The following is an 11,746-nucleotide window of genomic DNA, read 5'->3' as shown; positions in this document are numbered from 1 at the left end:
AGTAATCTGCACCATCTGGCTGTGCACACTAAGGCGTTCACCCTTTTAATCCAGATTATGGCTGACAAACCGTTTTTGGCATTTACTTTTCACTGTCATTATGCCCTGGAGCTGGTGAGGCCAGGAGAGACTGACGTTCTGTCGCCTCGCGCCCACTCTCCTTGGACTCTTCTTTTTCTTTTTACCGCGTTGTTGGCTTTGTTCCGGGGACAGAAAGATGTCGTTTTTATTGAAAAGCATGATAGGCAGCCAGGTGAAGAGTTTTGGATTTGGTGGCGGAGACGAAGAGAAGAAGGACGAGGGAGGGGCCTCAGACCCAGCCGCGGCCGCAGGGATGACCCGGGATGAGTACGAGGAGTACCAGAGGCAGCTGGTGGAAGAGAAGTGAGTGCACCGTTCACTAACTAATTAATGCCTGATATCGTCTTCTGGAGGTTAATACAAGACCGGCCTGTGGCATGTGCGAGCTGGGCTCTCGCCCAGGGCGCAGAGCTCCAGAGGGGCGTCGGAGTTCCCTGCAGCAGTTTACATACGACTAGGAGCATAGAAAAGTTTGGACGGGGTGGCAAATTTCATGCAAGGCGAAAGCAAGTTCTGTTCTTTATATAGTGCAATAAACAACATTTAGGATTGCCAGAAAGCTCAATCATGTAAGCAAACACCTCATGTTTATTCTTGGGCCTTCCTTCTGCAATCCTCTGTTATCAGGTTCGTCTTTAATTCAAAGACTTCAACTACCAGAATGCACTGATTTCTTATGAAAGGCGAGGTCTGGAAGCACGGTGCCCTGACGACGTGCAGCATATGGCAACCCGTCAAGCATAGTCTAATCTCATTTGTCATCGCAGTGTTATTGCTATTTTATTTGTATACATCGTAAAAAGAGACCTCATTGATTGGGTTCCAGTAAAAATACAACTGTATAAGAGAGCAGACTATTAGAGGCAATTTAGTGAATTGCTTTCTCTGCTGGTTACTTTTCAAACAAGGATCAGCGCACAGTAATCTAATAAGGATAATTATGCGGAGTAAACCTTTTTAAAAATAGGTCCCAGTCGTTGGCTTAAACAGCGTGTTGTGGGAGTAACGATTTTAAAGGTAACAGATATGATTTTGCAGTGTGTGATCACTGTTCCTACTCGTGTAAATATTTAAACAAATGACCCATCTATTTTGCAATCTAATAATTCGTCTGATTGGCAAAATATGCCTATTAGTTCCAAGACCTTGCTGGAGTTTAAAAAATAACTCCTTACACCATGTTCGTGTTGCCTTCCAAAATAAATATCCACATTTTGGTTAATTATTTACCATTTTACACACTGTCATTACAGTTTCCTGATTAGTTCATTTGGAGTTTAAAAACTACTTACTGATAAATATTTACTGTTGCATTTTTTGTGAGGAACACAGCAATGGTACATTGTGATTGTAGCGCTCGGCAGTTCTGACGTTTCTTGGCGCAGAGTGTGTGAAGATGGAGACGGCTAGTGCAGACGACGCATCACTTCGAATTAACCTGTAAATATTGAAACATATCTAGGGGCTTATTTACAAGTCCCTTGCGCCACGTTTGCGTCATTTTTAACATGGGAAAAGTGACATATGGGTGGAACAAGGGGCTTTCACCCTCCGGCGGTAGAAACAGTTGCTGAACATTTTGTGACTTGCATATTTAGTGACAGCTTGCTATCTGTAATAAATCCAAACTTTGTTTACTACTTTGGCTAGTCCAGTGCAAGCTCCTGTTGTAGTTGGGAGTAATATGTCGTCTGTTATGATTAGGAGCACCTCAGGGTTTTACTCTTTAATCTCTAGCAAGTCTCTTGACGTCTACCATCTGGCCATCACCACCGTGAGAAGGGCTAATTAAGTCTATTGCAATTGTACATTGTATTTATATATAGCGTGCTACCCCTGACCAGGTGTTAAAGCAAGTAGCACGCTATTCCGAAGCTCAAGATTAGAGTTTAATAGTAGATTACTGGTATTTTTTTTTCTTGTGCATTATTCGTGTTAGGTTTGTGCTATTGGTTTCTTGTGTGATTAGGGGAGTTTAGAGAAGGGCTAGATGGTGAGAATGTATTTGAAAGGAGAAAGTTTTGTTTGTAATAAGTTGTCATGTCTGCTTGTTAGTTGAGTGAAGGTGTAAATAAGGCGAAACACACATAACGATGAGCAGAAGATTTAGGGGGATATGTATAAGGAATTGGAAGAGAGAGGCGTTAGCCCTCCTGGCTTCAAGCCTCTCTCTTCCACTTCTGAAATGCAAGGCTGCACCATATTTATGAGAATGTGGTGCAGCCTTGCGTTTCCCCTTTCGATGGCGCTAAGTTTAGCAACTCAGTGCCAACCCAGGCACCCTTGCACCAGAGTGCAAGGGTGTCTGCGTGCCGGGGAAGATTGTTTATGTGTAGGAAGGTGTACGTTCCTGCACATAAACAATTCTAGAAATGTCATTCTGCTTCATGCAGCACACATGAAAGTGACAAAATGTCATAAAAAAAAATGTTGTTTATGTACAGGAAGGGCCATCTTAAGACCAGTTTCTACCTGGTCTAAATTTTGGCACTGGCTCCTTTGTACGCCACACTTGTACATAGGGGGCAGCGTCGAAATGAATGGGTTTTCGCATTTTTCGGCGTTTGTTTTTGGTTTCTTATGCCTCGGTTCTACCGAGGCACAAGATGGCTGCCAACACTTTCTGATTTTGACTATTGACAGCCAATCAGCATGCATCTCGTGTACGGCAGGGTGCGTGCAGGCTGCACTTAGGGTACGCGGATAGATACGCGGGTCCACCGCGCCCATAGATATATAAATGACTTTAACTGTCATTTTCTCAGGAACTACTGAACGGATTTACAGCAAATAAGCAGAAGACACAAGTCTGAACCAAGGACTACCTCTTTCCCAAATTTGGTGTAATTCCGTTCACCCTTTCTGGCTGTAGCCATGTCTAAAGGTCCTATGGGAAATTGCATGGGGAAAACACGTTTTAGGACCCCCCTTTTTTCTCGGCCCCCGCTTGACCAATCACCCCCAAACTGAGCTGGCCAAAAGTTTGGAAAATTTCAAGAAGATTCATCAATCGATGCCAAAGTTATTGGCAATAGAATGTTGCAGTTTTCCTATGGATCATAGGTCCTAACTATAACTACCTAGTATAAAGATGAAATGCTCTACATACTTGTTGAATAACCCAAAAACGACTAAGATGGCGATCAGTTGAACGTAATGATTGTTGTCCCTCGTTTGTTTCAATAGCACTGTTTTCACGATGCATCTTTAAAATGGCCTCTTCCGTTGTGACTCAGTAACACGGAAGAAGGCAGAGCGCCGAAATGCATTTGTTGCTGGCTTTAAAATAAACAGTGAGTTCAAAAGCCCCCGCGAGTGCGAAGTTTCTTTTGGATTGGAGAGACTAGAGCTAATATATATATACACTGAAAAAACCATAGGTTTCAGACATGTTATAGTTAGGAATTAGCATTTAAAAAACCTTAGAAATTCCCTGAAAAAACCATAGGTTTGAGGGGTGTTAAAGTTAGCTGGACATTTCACTCGTACAAAACCATTGAAATTCCTCCGTTATAGTTAGTTGTACTAAGTATAACTTGCGCGCTCGCAATCCACTGCTGATGATGTCACATATTACATCATTCATCACATGGTCAGTGACATCACTGATGACATCTCAAATGTTATCACTGATGACATCACTGATGACATCATCCACGTGACTGTGTGTTTCTATAAAGTTTAAATATGTTTTATATATATGCCAAATTGTATTGAAGAATGAGTGGATGTATAAGTGTCTGGATGGAGATTTAGTAGGTGCATGACTGACTGTATAAGTGAGTAATTAAATGTGTCTTACTGAATGCATGGGTTAGTGACTAAACTGTGTGAATGTCTGTATCAGTCTGTCAGTTGGTGTGTAAGTGGCTGCATGGGTTGGTGAGTAGCTATATGAGTACCTATATGGCTTATTGATTGGTTGCCTGAGTATTTTTTATGGGTGCCTGAGTGTATGTGTGGGTGGGAGGTGAGTGACTTTGTGCATTGATGTGTGAGTGGTTGATTCACTGGGTGTATGGGTTCAAGAGTGCATGTGGAAACAGCTGTATGATTGGGTGAGTGTGTGTATGGGTGTGTTGGTGAGTGAATGGATGTCTCAGTGGTACATGTGCGAGTAACTACATATGTAAAAGGCATAATATGTGAGTGATGGTGTATATAAATAACTATGCAAGAGTGAGTGATTGTGAGAGTGGCTGTATGGATGAGTGTGTACTTGTATAAGTGATTGTATAAAAGAGTAAGTATGTGTTAGTATCTTTACGAACAAGTGAGGTGGTTTGTGTATAACTGTATAGGTAAGTAAATGGGAGTGTGATTGATTCTTTGCATGACTGACTAGTTGTATGAGTAACTCTATGAATGAGTGGCGGTGTGTGAGTGTCTGTATAGGTGTATCAATGCATATGCTAGTGCTGTATTGGTGAGTGACTGCATGTATGAGTGACTGTATGGGTGAATGAGTGGATGTGTGTGTAGACCTAGGAATCAGTGAGTGCGTATGTAGTATCTGGTATTAGTCAATCAATCAATCAATCAATCACTCATTTGTAGAGCGCGCTACATACCCGTGAGGCCCCCCCCTCCCAGGCGCTGGGAGGGGAGGGCCTGCTGCTACTCGAAGAGCCAGGTCTTGAGAAGTCGTCTGAAGGCCAACAGGTCCTGGGTCTGACGTAGGCCGGTAGGGAGAGTGTTCCAGGTCTTGGCAGCGAGGTAGGAGAAGGATCTGCCCAGTGTGTCTATGGTTTAAAAAATGGTAGTCTGTATTTTAGAGTGGGTGTATCAAAGGTTATATTAGGGTGTGAATAGGTGCATCAGATTTTCAAGTGGATGATGTCACCAGTGATGTCATTTCAGATGTCATCAGTGATGTCACTTACCATGTCATGAATGATGTAATATGTGACGTCATCAGCAGTGCATTGCGGGGGTGGGAGTTCTAGTTACCTGAACTAACAATGACAGCGGAATTTCTCTGGTTTTGTGCGAGTGAAATATCCAACTAATCGTAACGTCCCTGAAACCTATGTATTTTTCAGTGAATTTCAAAGGTTTTTTAAATGCTAATTTCTAACTATACTGTCCCTGAAACCTATGTTTTTTTTCTGTGAATTTCAAAGGTTTTTTAAATGCTAATTTCTAACTATAATATACCAGTCGCTTTTCCAGAGTAGTGGAGAAAGGTGAGCGTGGCCTCCGAAACACCTCTTAGCAATCCCACTGTTAGGGATTTACTGGAGGTAGCAGGAGGAGGAGTTAGCCCCCAATGTCAACCTTGGAGGCCAACTACTCCTTTTATTACCACCAGTAAGTCCCACACAGCAGAATTGCTGACTTGTTATAACAGGATGTGCCCCCTCCCTGCACAGCTGTGCAAACTGGCCGCTAGCACTTTGTAAATTGTAGGATTACGTCCCCATGAAACCCGAGGGTCCCTAGGGGCCAACTAGCCCACCAGTTACCTCCAGTAAGCGCCACAGAGCTGCTTTGCACAGAGGTGGCCCGAGTCATGCCCCTTTTTACAGCTCTCTGTCACGCAGCTCTGTGGCACTTACTGGAGGTACCTGGTGGGCTAGTTGGACCCCAGGGACCCACAGGATTCAAGAGGATTTAATACCCCAACTTACAACATGCCAGAGGGTCCGTTTGCACAGTGGTGAAGGGAGGGGGTGGGGCCTGATGTGACAAGTGTGCAAACGCACCCTGTGGCGCATTTTAAGTTGGCAGATTAAGTCCCCTTGAATCCTGAGGGTCCCTGGGAGCCAACTAGCCCACAAGGTACCTCCAGTAAGCGCCACAGAGCTGCATTGCAGAGAGGTGGTCTGAAGCCATGCCCCTTTTTACACCTCTCTGCAGGGCAGCTCTGTGGTGCTTACTGGAGGTACCTGGTAATCCAAAGCAATGTTTGCTATGACAGGGCGGGAGCCGTCATAGGAAACAGCAGTGTCCCGGGGGTTGGCACCCCAGGACACTGCAGGTGCTGTCCCTGGGGGGTGGCGGTCCCCAGTGCCATCAAGGGATCCAGAAGGTGGGCTGCACGGCCCGCCTCCCTTCAATTAGAAAGCCCCAGGGAGGTAGTGGTCCGCGGGGCTCGGGGTTCCATAACAGACCCCTGCATTTGCATTTTAGTGCCCTGCGGGGGTGGCAGCACCCAGGGCATGTGGGGAGCTCGAGCCCTCCCACGCAAGTTTATTATTTTTTTTAAAAGCCCTGGGGGTTGGCGGTCCACGGGGCAGTGGGGGGGCCGTGTGCCCCCATGAATATTTAAGAGTACCCCCGGGGGTGGCGGTACCCGGGCCTTGGTGGGGCCCCACACATTAATAATACAAAGCAAGCCCTGTCCCGGTGCTTTGAGAGGGCTGCGTGCCCTCCCGCATAGTATAATTTACATAGCCCAGGGGTGGCGGTCCACGGGGATAGGGGGGGCCCTGCAATTATAATTTATAAATTGGGCAATGCCCCCGGGACCTGGCCCACCCGGGGGCCTCATTTAAATGAAGTGAGGAAGCCAGCTCTTCATTTTTAAAATAATTTCGTCAGGATTCGTAACCCCAGCACGAATTCCGCCAAAATTACTTTAAAAAAAAAGCTTTTTTTGGCCCTGGGGGTCCTTGTGGGACCTCCTGAGCAGGCCTAGGGGGTCAGGCCTAGGGGACCCCTCTTCTTGTTTATCACCTTTGTTTCACTGTTTTCTTGTGACTCGGTTCTACCAAACCACAAGATGGCTTCCAACACTGCCTGGTTTGGAGTGTTGGCAGCCAATTAAAATGAAGCTTGTGGTTAGGAGGATTTGCGAGCCCACTGCGCCCTTAGATATCAATATTTTTATTTTTTCATTTTCTCAGCAACTACTGAACGGATTTACACCATTTAATAATATATGCTTTCTGAACCAAGAACTACCTTTTTGCCAATTTTGGTGTAATTCCGTTCAGCAGTACGGGCTGTAGCCTTGGCTAAAGTTTCCAATGGGAAATTGATTTTTTGACTCTTATATTTCTAATTTCTCAGCAACTACTGAATGGATTTACACCATTTAAAAAAAGGTCGCTTTCTGAACCAAGCGCTACCTTTTTGCCAAGTTTGCTGTAATTCTGTTCAGCAGTTCGGGCTGTAGCCTTGGCTAAAGATTCCAATGGAAATTAACATGGAGAAAACACTTTTTGGGACCCCCCTTTTTCTCAGCCCCCGCTTGACAAATCACCCCCAAACTTTGAGGCTAGGAGCTGACCTGGATAGACCTTTTTTTGGAGAATTTTGCGAAGATTCGTCAAACAACGGCAAACTTATTAGCAAATCAAAAAATGCTTTTCCTATGGAAACTAGGTTCTAACTATAACTACCTACTGGTGACTGCCAGTAAGATATATATATATATATATATATATATATATTGATTACCAAACCAATCTTCTGATTAAAGAAGGCGCTGACTCCGTGAGTTTCAATTCAAACGTATTTATTCCTTTTCAGTTTCTGCTCAGACGCGTTTCGACGGACTCCTGCCGCCTTGATCACTAACAAATGCATACTGACATTACGGTTTATATATACACAAAAGCACATTCTCACTGATTGGGTAGTCTCAGTTAATGTTGAATGACAGTTGCTATAGTTACCTCGGTTACACCCAAGGTGATGACGCTGCTTTAGCATATGACTTGCACCTTTAGAGCATCCATATAGTCTTTCTACTGTTACTGTTAAATCACATGTAACAGGTACTTGCAGCATATGTGACCAAACAATTACGTGCTTAATATGTACAGTGTGAAAAATTGTGCCCAACATTACTGTGAAAGTGCGCATTATTGGTGACACAGCAACCCTCATTTTCTGCCTTTTTTAGTTAACATGTTTTGTATCTGCGCTTCAGCGAATCCCGTGTGTCCATGCACACAGGCTGCACATTGCTGCTCATATAAACATGTGGATTGGTCCGGCGCTGTAATCTCAAAAGTGTCAGATCCCTGAGGCGCGCTTCTGCTAGTGGGTAGCATCTGGATTGTTCAGACTCGGTGAGTGTTTACAGTGAGACCGACGCGCGCGCGTTTCTTGTTTCGCCTGATAGCCTAATGCAGGTAAACTATTGAATGTCGATTACTGCTCCTTCTACTTGAAGGAAGGCGAGCGGGACCTGACATTGTATTGTTATATAGCAAGTGCTGCTGAGCGTAGCGGCGGGGGTTGCCTGCTGTGTGGCACGATGTGTGATGTTTACTATCTATTGTTCGGTCATCTCCCTGTAGTGGTGAGTGCTTATAAAGTGTATTTACAGTGATTATGGATTAAAACTATGCATATGTTCACGGGTACTGGGGATAAGGAAGGCAGAGAGGGGCGCTGGAATGTGTTTGTTTAAATGTGGACACTAAGGGCCTCATCCGCATTTAGACCTGCCGGGATCTTGGAGTTCATTAGAATTATGTATCTAGACTCCAGGCGGCGTAGCGCCAGTTTCCGATTTCCACCTCTCGGATTCTTGGGGATGCTGTCTATAACAAAGTAAGTTAGACCATCCATATTGCCCCCATGGGCCTCGTGGATGTGGCGCGCCACGGGGTACGTTTGGTCTAAGTTCGCAATCGCCCTTAGGTGCTGCAGAATTCTCACATGGACGGGATGAATAGTCGATCCCACATATCTTTTGCCGCACTGGCATGTTAGCACGTAAACAGCAAAATCAGTTTTGCATGTGAAATGTGCCCTCAGGGAGTATTTCTTTCTTCTGAATGGTAACTGGACCTCAGTGGTATTGATGCCATACATGCAGGCTTTGCATTTAATGCATTTTTTGAACCCCTTCTGTGACTGTAACCAGTTTTTCTTCTGTTTAAGAACAGGTGCATTCACCACCAGGGCGTTCCGCATTGATTTCGCTTTCCTGAACGATATCAGTGGACTCTCTCCTACTTCGCTCCCTATAGTAGGGTCATTGTGGATTAATGGCCAGTGCCTTTTTAAGATTTTGCGGAGGTTTGAGTGATATCGGTTGTAGCCTGTTATTAGTCTGGGGGGTTGTCTCGCCTTACTGTTTGTAGTTGTTTCATTTACCACTGGGAATATTAGATCCTTTCTATTCTTGGTTTCACATTTCACTTCAGCTTTTCTGCACGTTTCTGGGGTGTATCCTCTTTGTTGGAGTCGTGAGAATAGATTTGTTTTAGCATTAGTAAGACCCTCAGGAGTGCTGCAATTGCGTGTCATCCTGAGGCATTCTGCATAAGGGATTGATTGTTTGAGGGGGGTGGGGTGGAAACTATGGGCATGTAGGATTCCATTCCCTGCAGTCGGTTTGCGGTAAGTGCGTGTTTGGATTTTGTCGTGCTCAACAAACAGCTCTATATCTAAAAATTGTATGTTTTCTGTGCTGGTGTTGCAAGTGAACTTAAGATTTAAACTATTCTCATTAAGTTTCTCCGTGAATTCCACAGCACTCTGCACATCGCCCTCCCACAAAATGAAAATGTCATCAATAAATCTGTTGTACACAACCACATTTTTCTCCATGATTTCTCTGTGCTGTACCCACAGCACCCGCTCCTCCCACCAGCCCATGTGGAGATTCGCATAGCTGGGGGAGAAGCAAGTTCCCATGGCCGAACCTTGTACCTGTTTGTAATACAATTTGTCAAACATAAATGTGTTGTTCGTAAGACACCATTCTGTCATTGCCAAAATCATTTGGGTGTGTTCAAACAGGTTTATAGGTCTTTTTCCCAGGAAGTATTTGATGGCGTTTAGGCCATCCGTATGTCTGATGCTGGTGTATAGCGCTTGGACATCTAGTGTCATGAACACATATTCCTTCTTCCATCCAATATCATACACTTTGGATAGGAAATCTCCTGTGTCTTTTATATAAGCAGGTAGTTTTTTGACTTCTGGTTGCAAGAACTGCTCAATGAATATGCTTGTGTTCTCAAACAGACTGCCTATCGCTGAGATTATCGGCCTTCCCGGTGGTGTTTTATCATCTTTGTGAATCTTCGGGATTAGGTACAATTGTGCTGTCACTGGGTAGTCGGTTTTCAGAAATTCAAATTCATTTCTGCTCAAAAGACCTTTGCCTTTCCATTTGTACAGGTCACCATGGTACTTTTCCTGGATTCCTACGATGTGCGTGGGGCTGATCCTTGTGTAGCACTCTCTGTCATGCAGTTGGTTCAATGCTTCTGCGTTGTACATTTCAAGCGGCCAGAGCACTATATTTCCGCCTTTGTCGGACCATCTTACCACAATGTCTGATCTTGCCTTTATCTTCTCCATAAGGTCATTGTATTTGCGTGTCTGATCCATGTTTTCCCAATATTTCTGTTTGGTACTTTTAATGGATAGATCCTTGAGGTCTCTTGTTACACATTCGGCAAAAAGATCCAGCCCATCTTTTGGCATTATAGGCATAAACGTTGATTTTGGTTTGAAAGTAGTTGTGGTAGACTGACAGATATCTATCTCTGAGTTACGTGCTACCCCACTTAGTGTGATGCTTTCTGATTCATTTTCATTCTGCTGTTCGAGATCAATCATGATTTGTAATGTTGCCATATCTTCCACATTTAACCTTGTGTGTGATGCTTCTGAAGCTACCATCTCTGATGAGTTCTGTTTTGAACTAGCGAAATATTTCTGGAGTTTTAATTTACGGACATAAAGGAACAAATCAATTCGTGTCTGGGCATAGTCAAAGTTGGTATTGCTGCAAAATGTCAATCCTAACGATAAAATTTCCAATTCCTGAGCGGACAACTCCATGTTGGAAAGGTTTATGACTGTATTGTCTTTTTCCATGTTCAATATCTGCGTCTGTTTTGTCTGGTCTTTGGTCTGTTTTGTCTTTGTGTTTCTTCTCCCCCACCTCCTGTCTTTTCTCCTCCTGCTTTTTGTGGTTGTTTTTGGCCCTGGGGTTGTTTCTTTTTCCCACCACCGTCTCCTCTGTTTTGTGGGTTCCGCGGGCGTAGGGTCCTGAGGCGCTGCATGCGTAAAAAAGCTAGTTCTTGTGCTGGGGTTGGGGTTGGACCACTCATTGCAGAACTATGGGTGCTTCCCTGGTCTGTATCGTATTCCGAGCTGACCTCTGTTTCACTTGGTTCAGCACTGGCGCCTTCTTGTCCGTCTGCAGATGTGGGTTGCTGTTTTCGAAATTGGTCGAATTTTTTAGCAAATGTGTAAATTCTTCCGTTCATATAGTCATTGCGGTCCCTCTGAAATTTCATCGCTTTTCTTTCCTTAATTTCTGCCTCAAGTTTCTCTAGCCTCAGTTTGATCTCGTTCATTCTTTCTGTTATTTCTTCTTTGTTTTCTTTTGTGTCTAATTCCTTTAGTATTTCGTCAATGCGTACTAACATTTTTGCTCTGTCACTCTCCGCGAATTCTATCAAGATTTTCAACATATTCTCTGAGGACTTCGCGCTATTATCGGCCCACTTTTGTAGCATCAGGGGATCCGGGTCCTCGTATGTTGGGGCCACCAAAATTCTTAGGCCACGTGGTACTCTCCCTACATCCAGGTATCTGCTTAGGGATTTCACTTCCCACCACTTGGACATTTCCTTTTTACGCATTTTTTCCAGTTCATTTAGTAGTTTTTTCGTCTCATCTTTCTCAGTTGTTGGTGGTCTGGCTTCTCTGTTGGTTCTATCACCCTTGCCTGTATCTTTGT

At 44.2% G+C, this 11,746-nt stretch overlaps 1 protein-coding gene across 1 annotated transcript in view; it reads left to right on the top strand.

The window, feature by feature from the left end:
* Positions 1 to 217: 217 nt before the first annotated feature.
* Positions 218 to 11,746, top strand: part of CPLX4 (complexin 4) — a 286,388-nt gene continuing 274,859 nt past the window's right edge. Inside the window, exon 1 of the mRNA XM_078677272.1 lies at positions 218 to 384. Within this exon, the coding sequence (XP_078533398.1) occupies positions 218 to 384 (167 nt within the window). The remainder of the gene's footprint in view (positions 385 to 11,746) is intronic.

This window comes from Lissotriton helveticus, chromosome 2_1 (genome assembly GCF_964261635.1).
Source record: "Lissotriton helveticus chromosome 2_1, aLisHel1.1, whole genome shotgun sequence".
Taxonomy (NCBI): Eukaryota; Metazoa; Chordata; class Amphibia; order Caudata; family Salamandridae; genus Lissotriton; species Lissotriton helveticus.
Note: the sequence above shows the minus strand (reverse complement) of the source record. Positions and strands in the feature narration are given on the sequence as shown.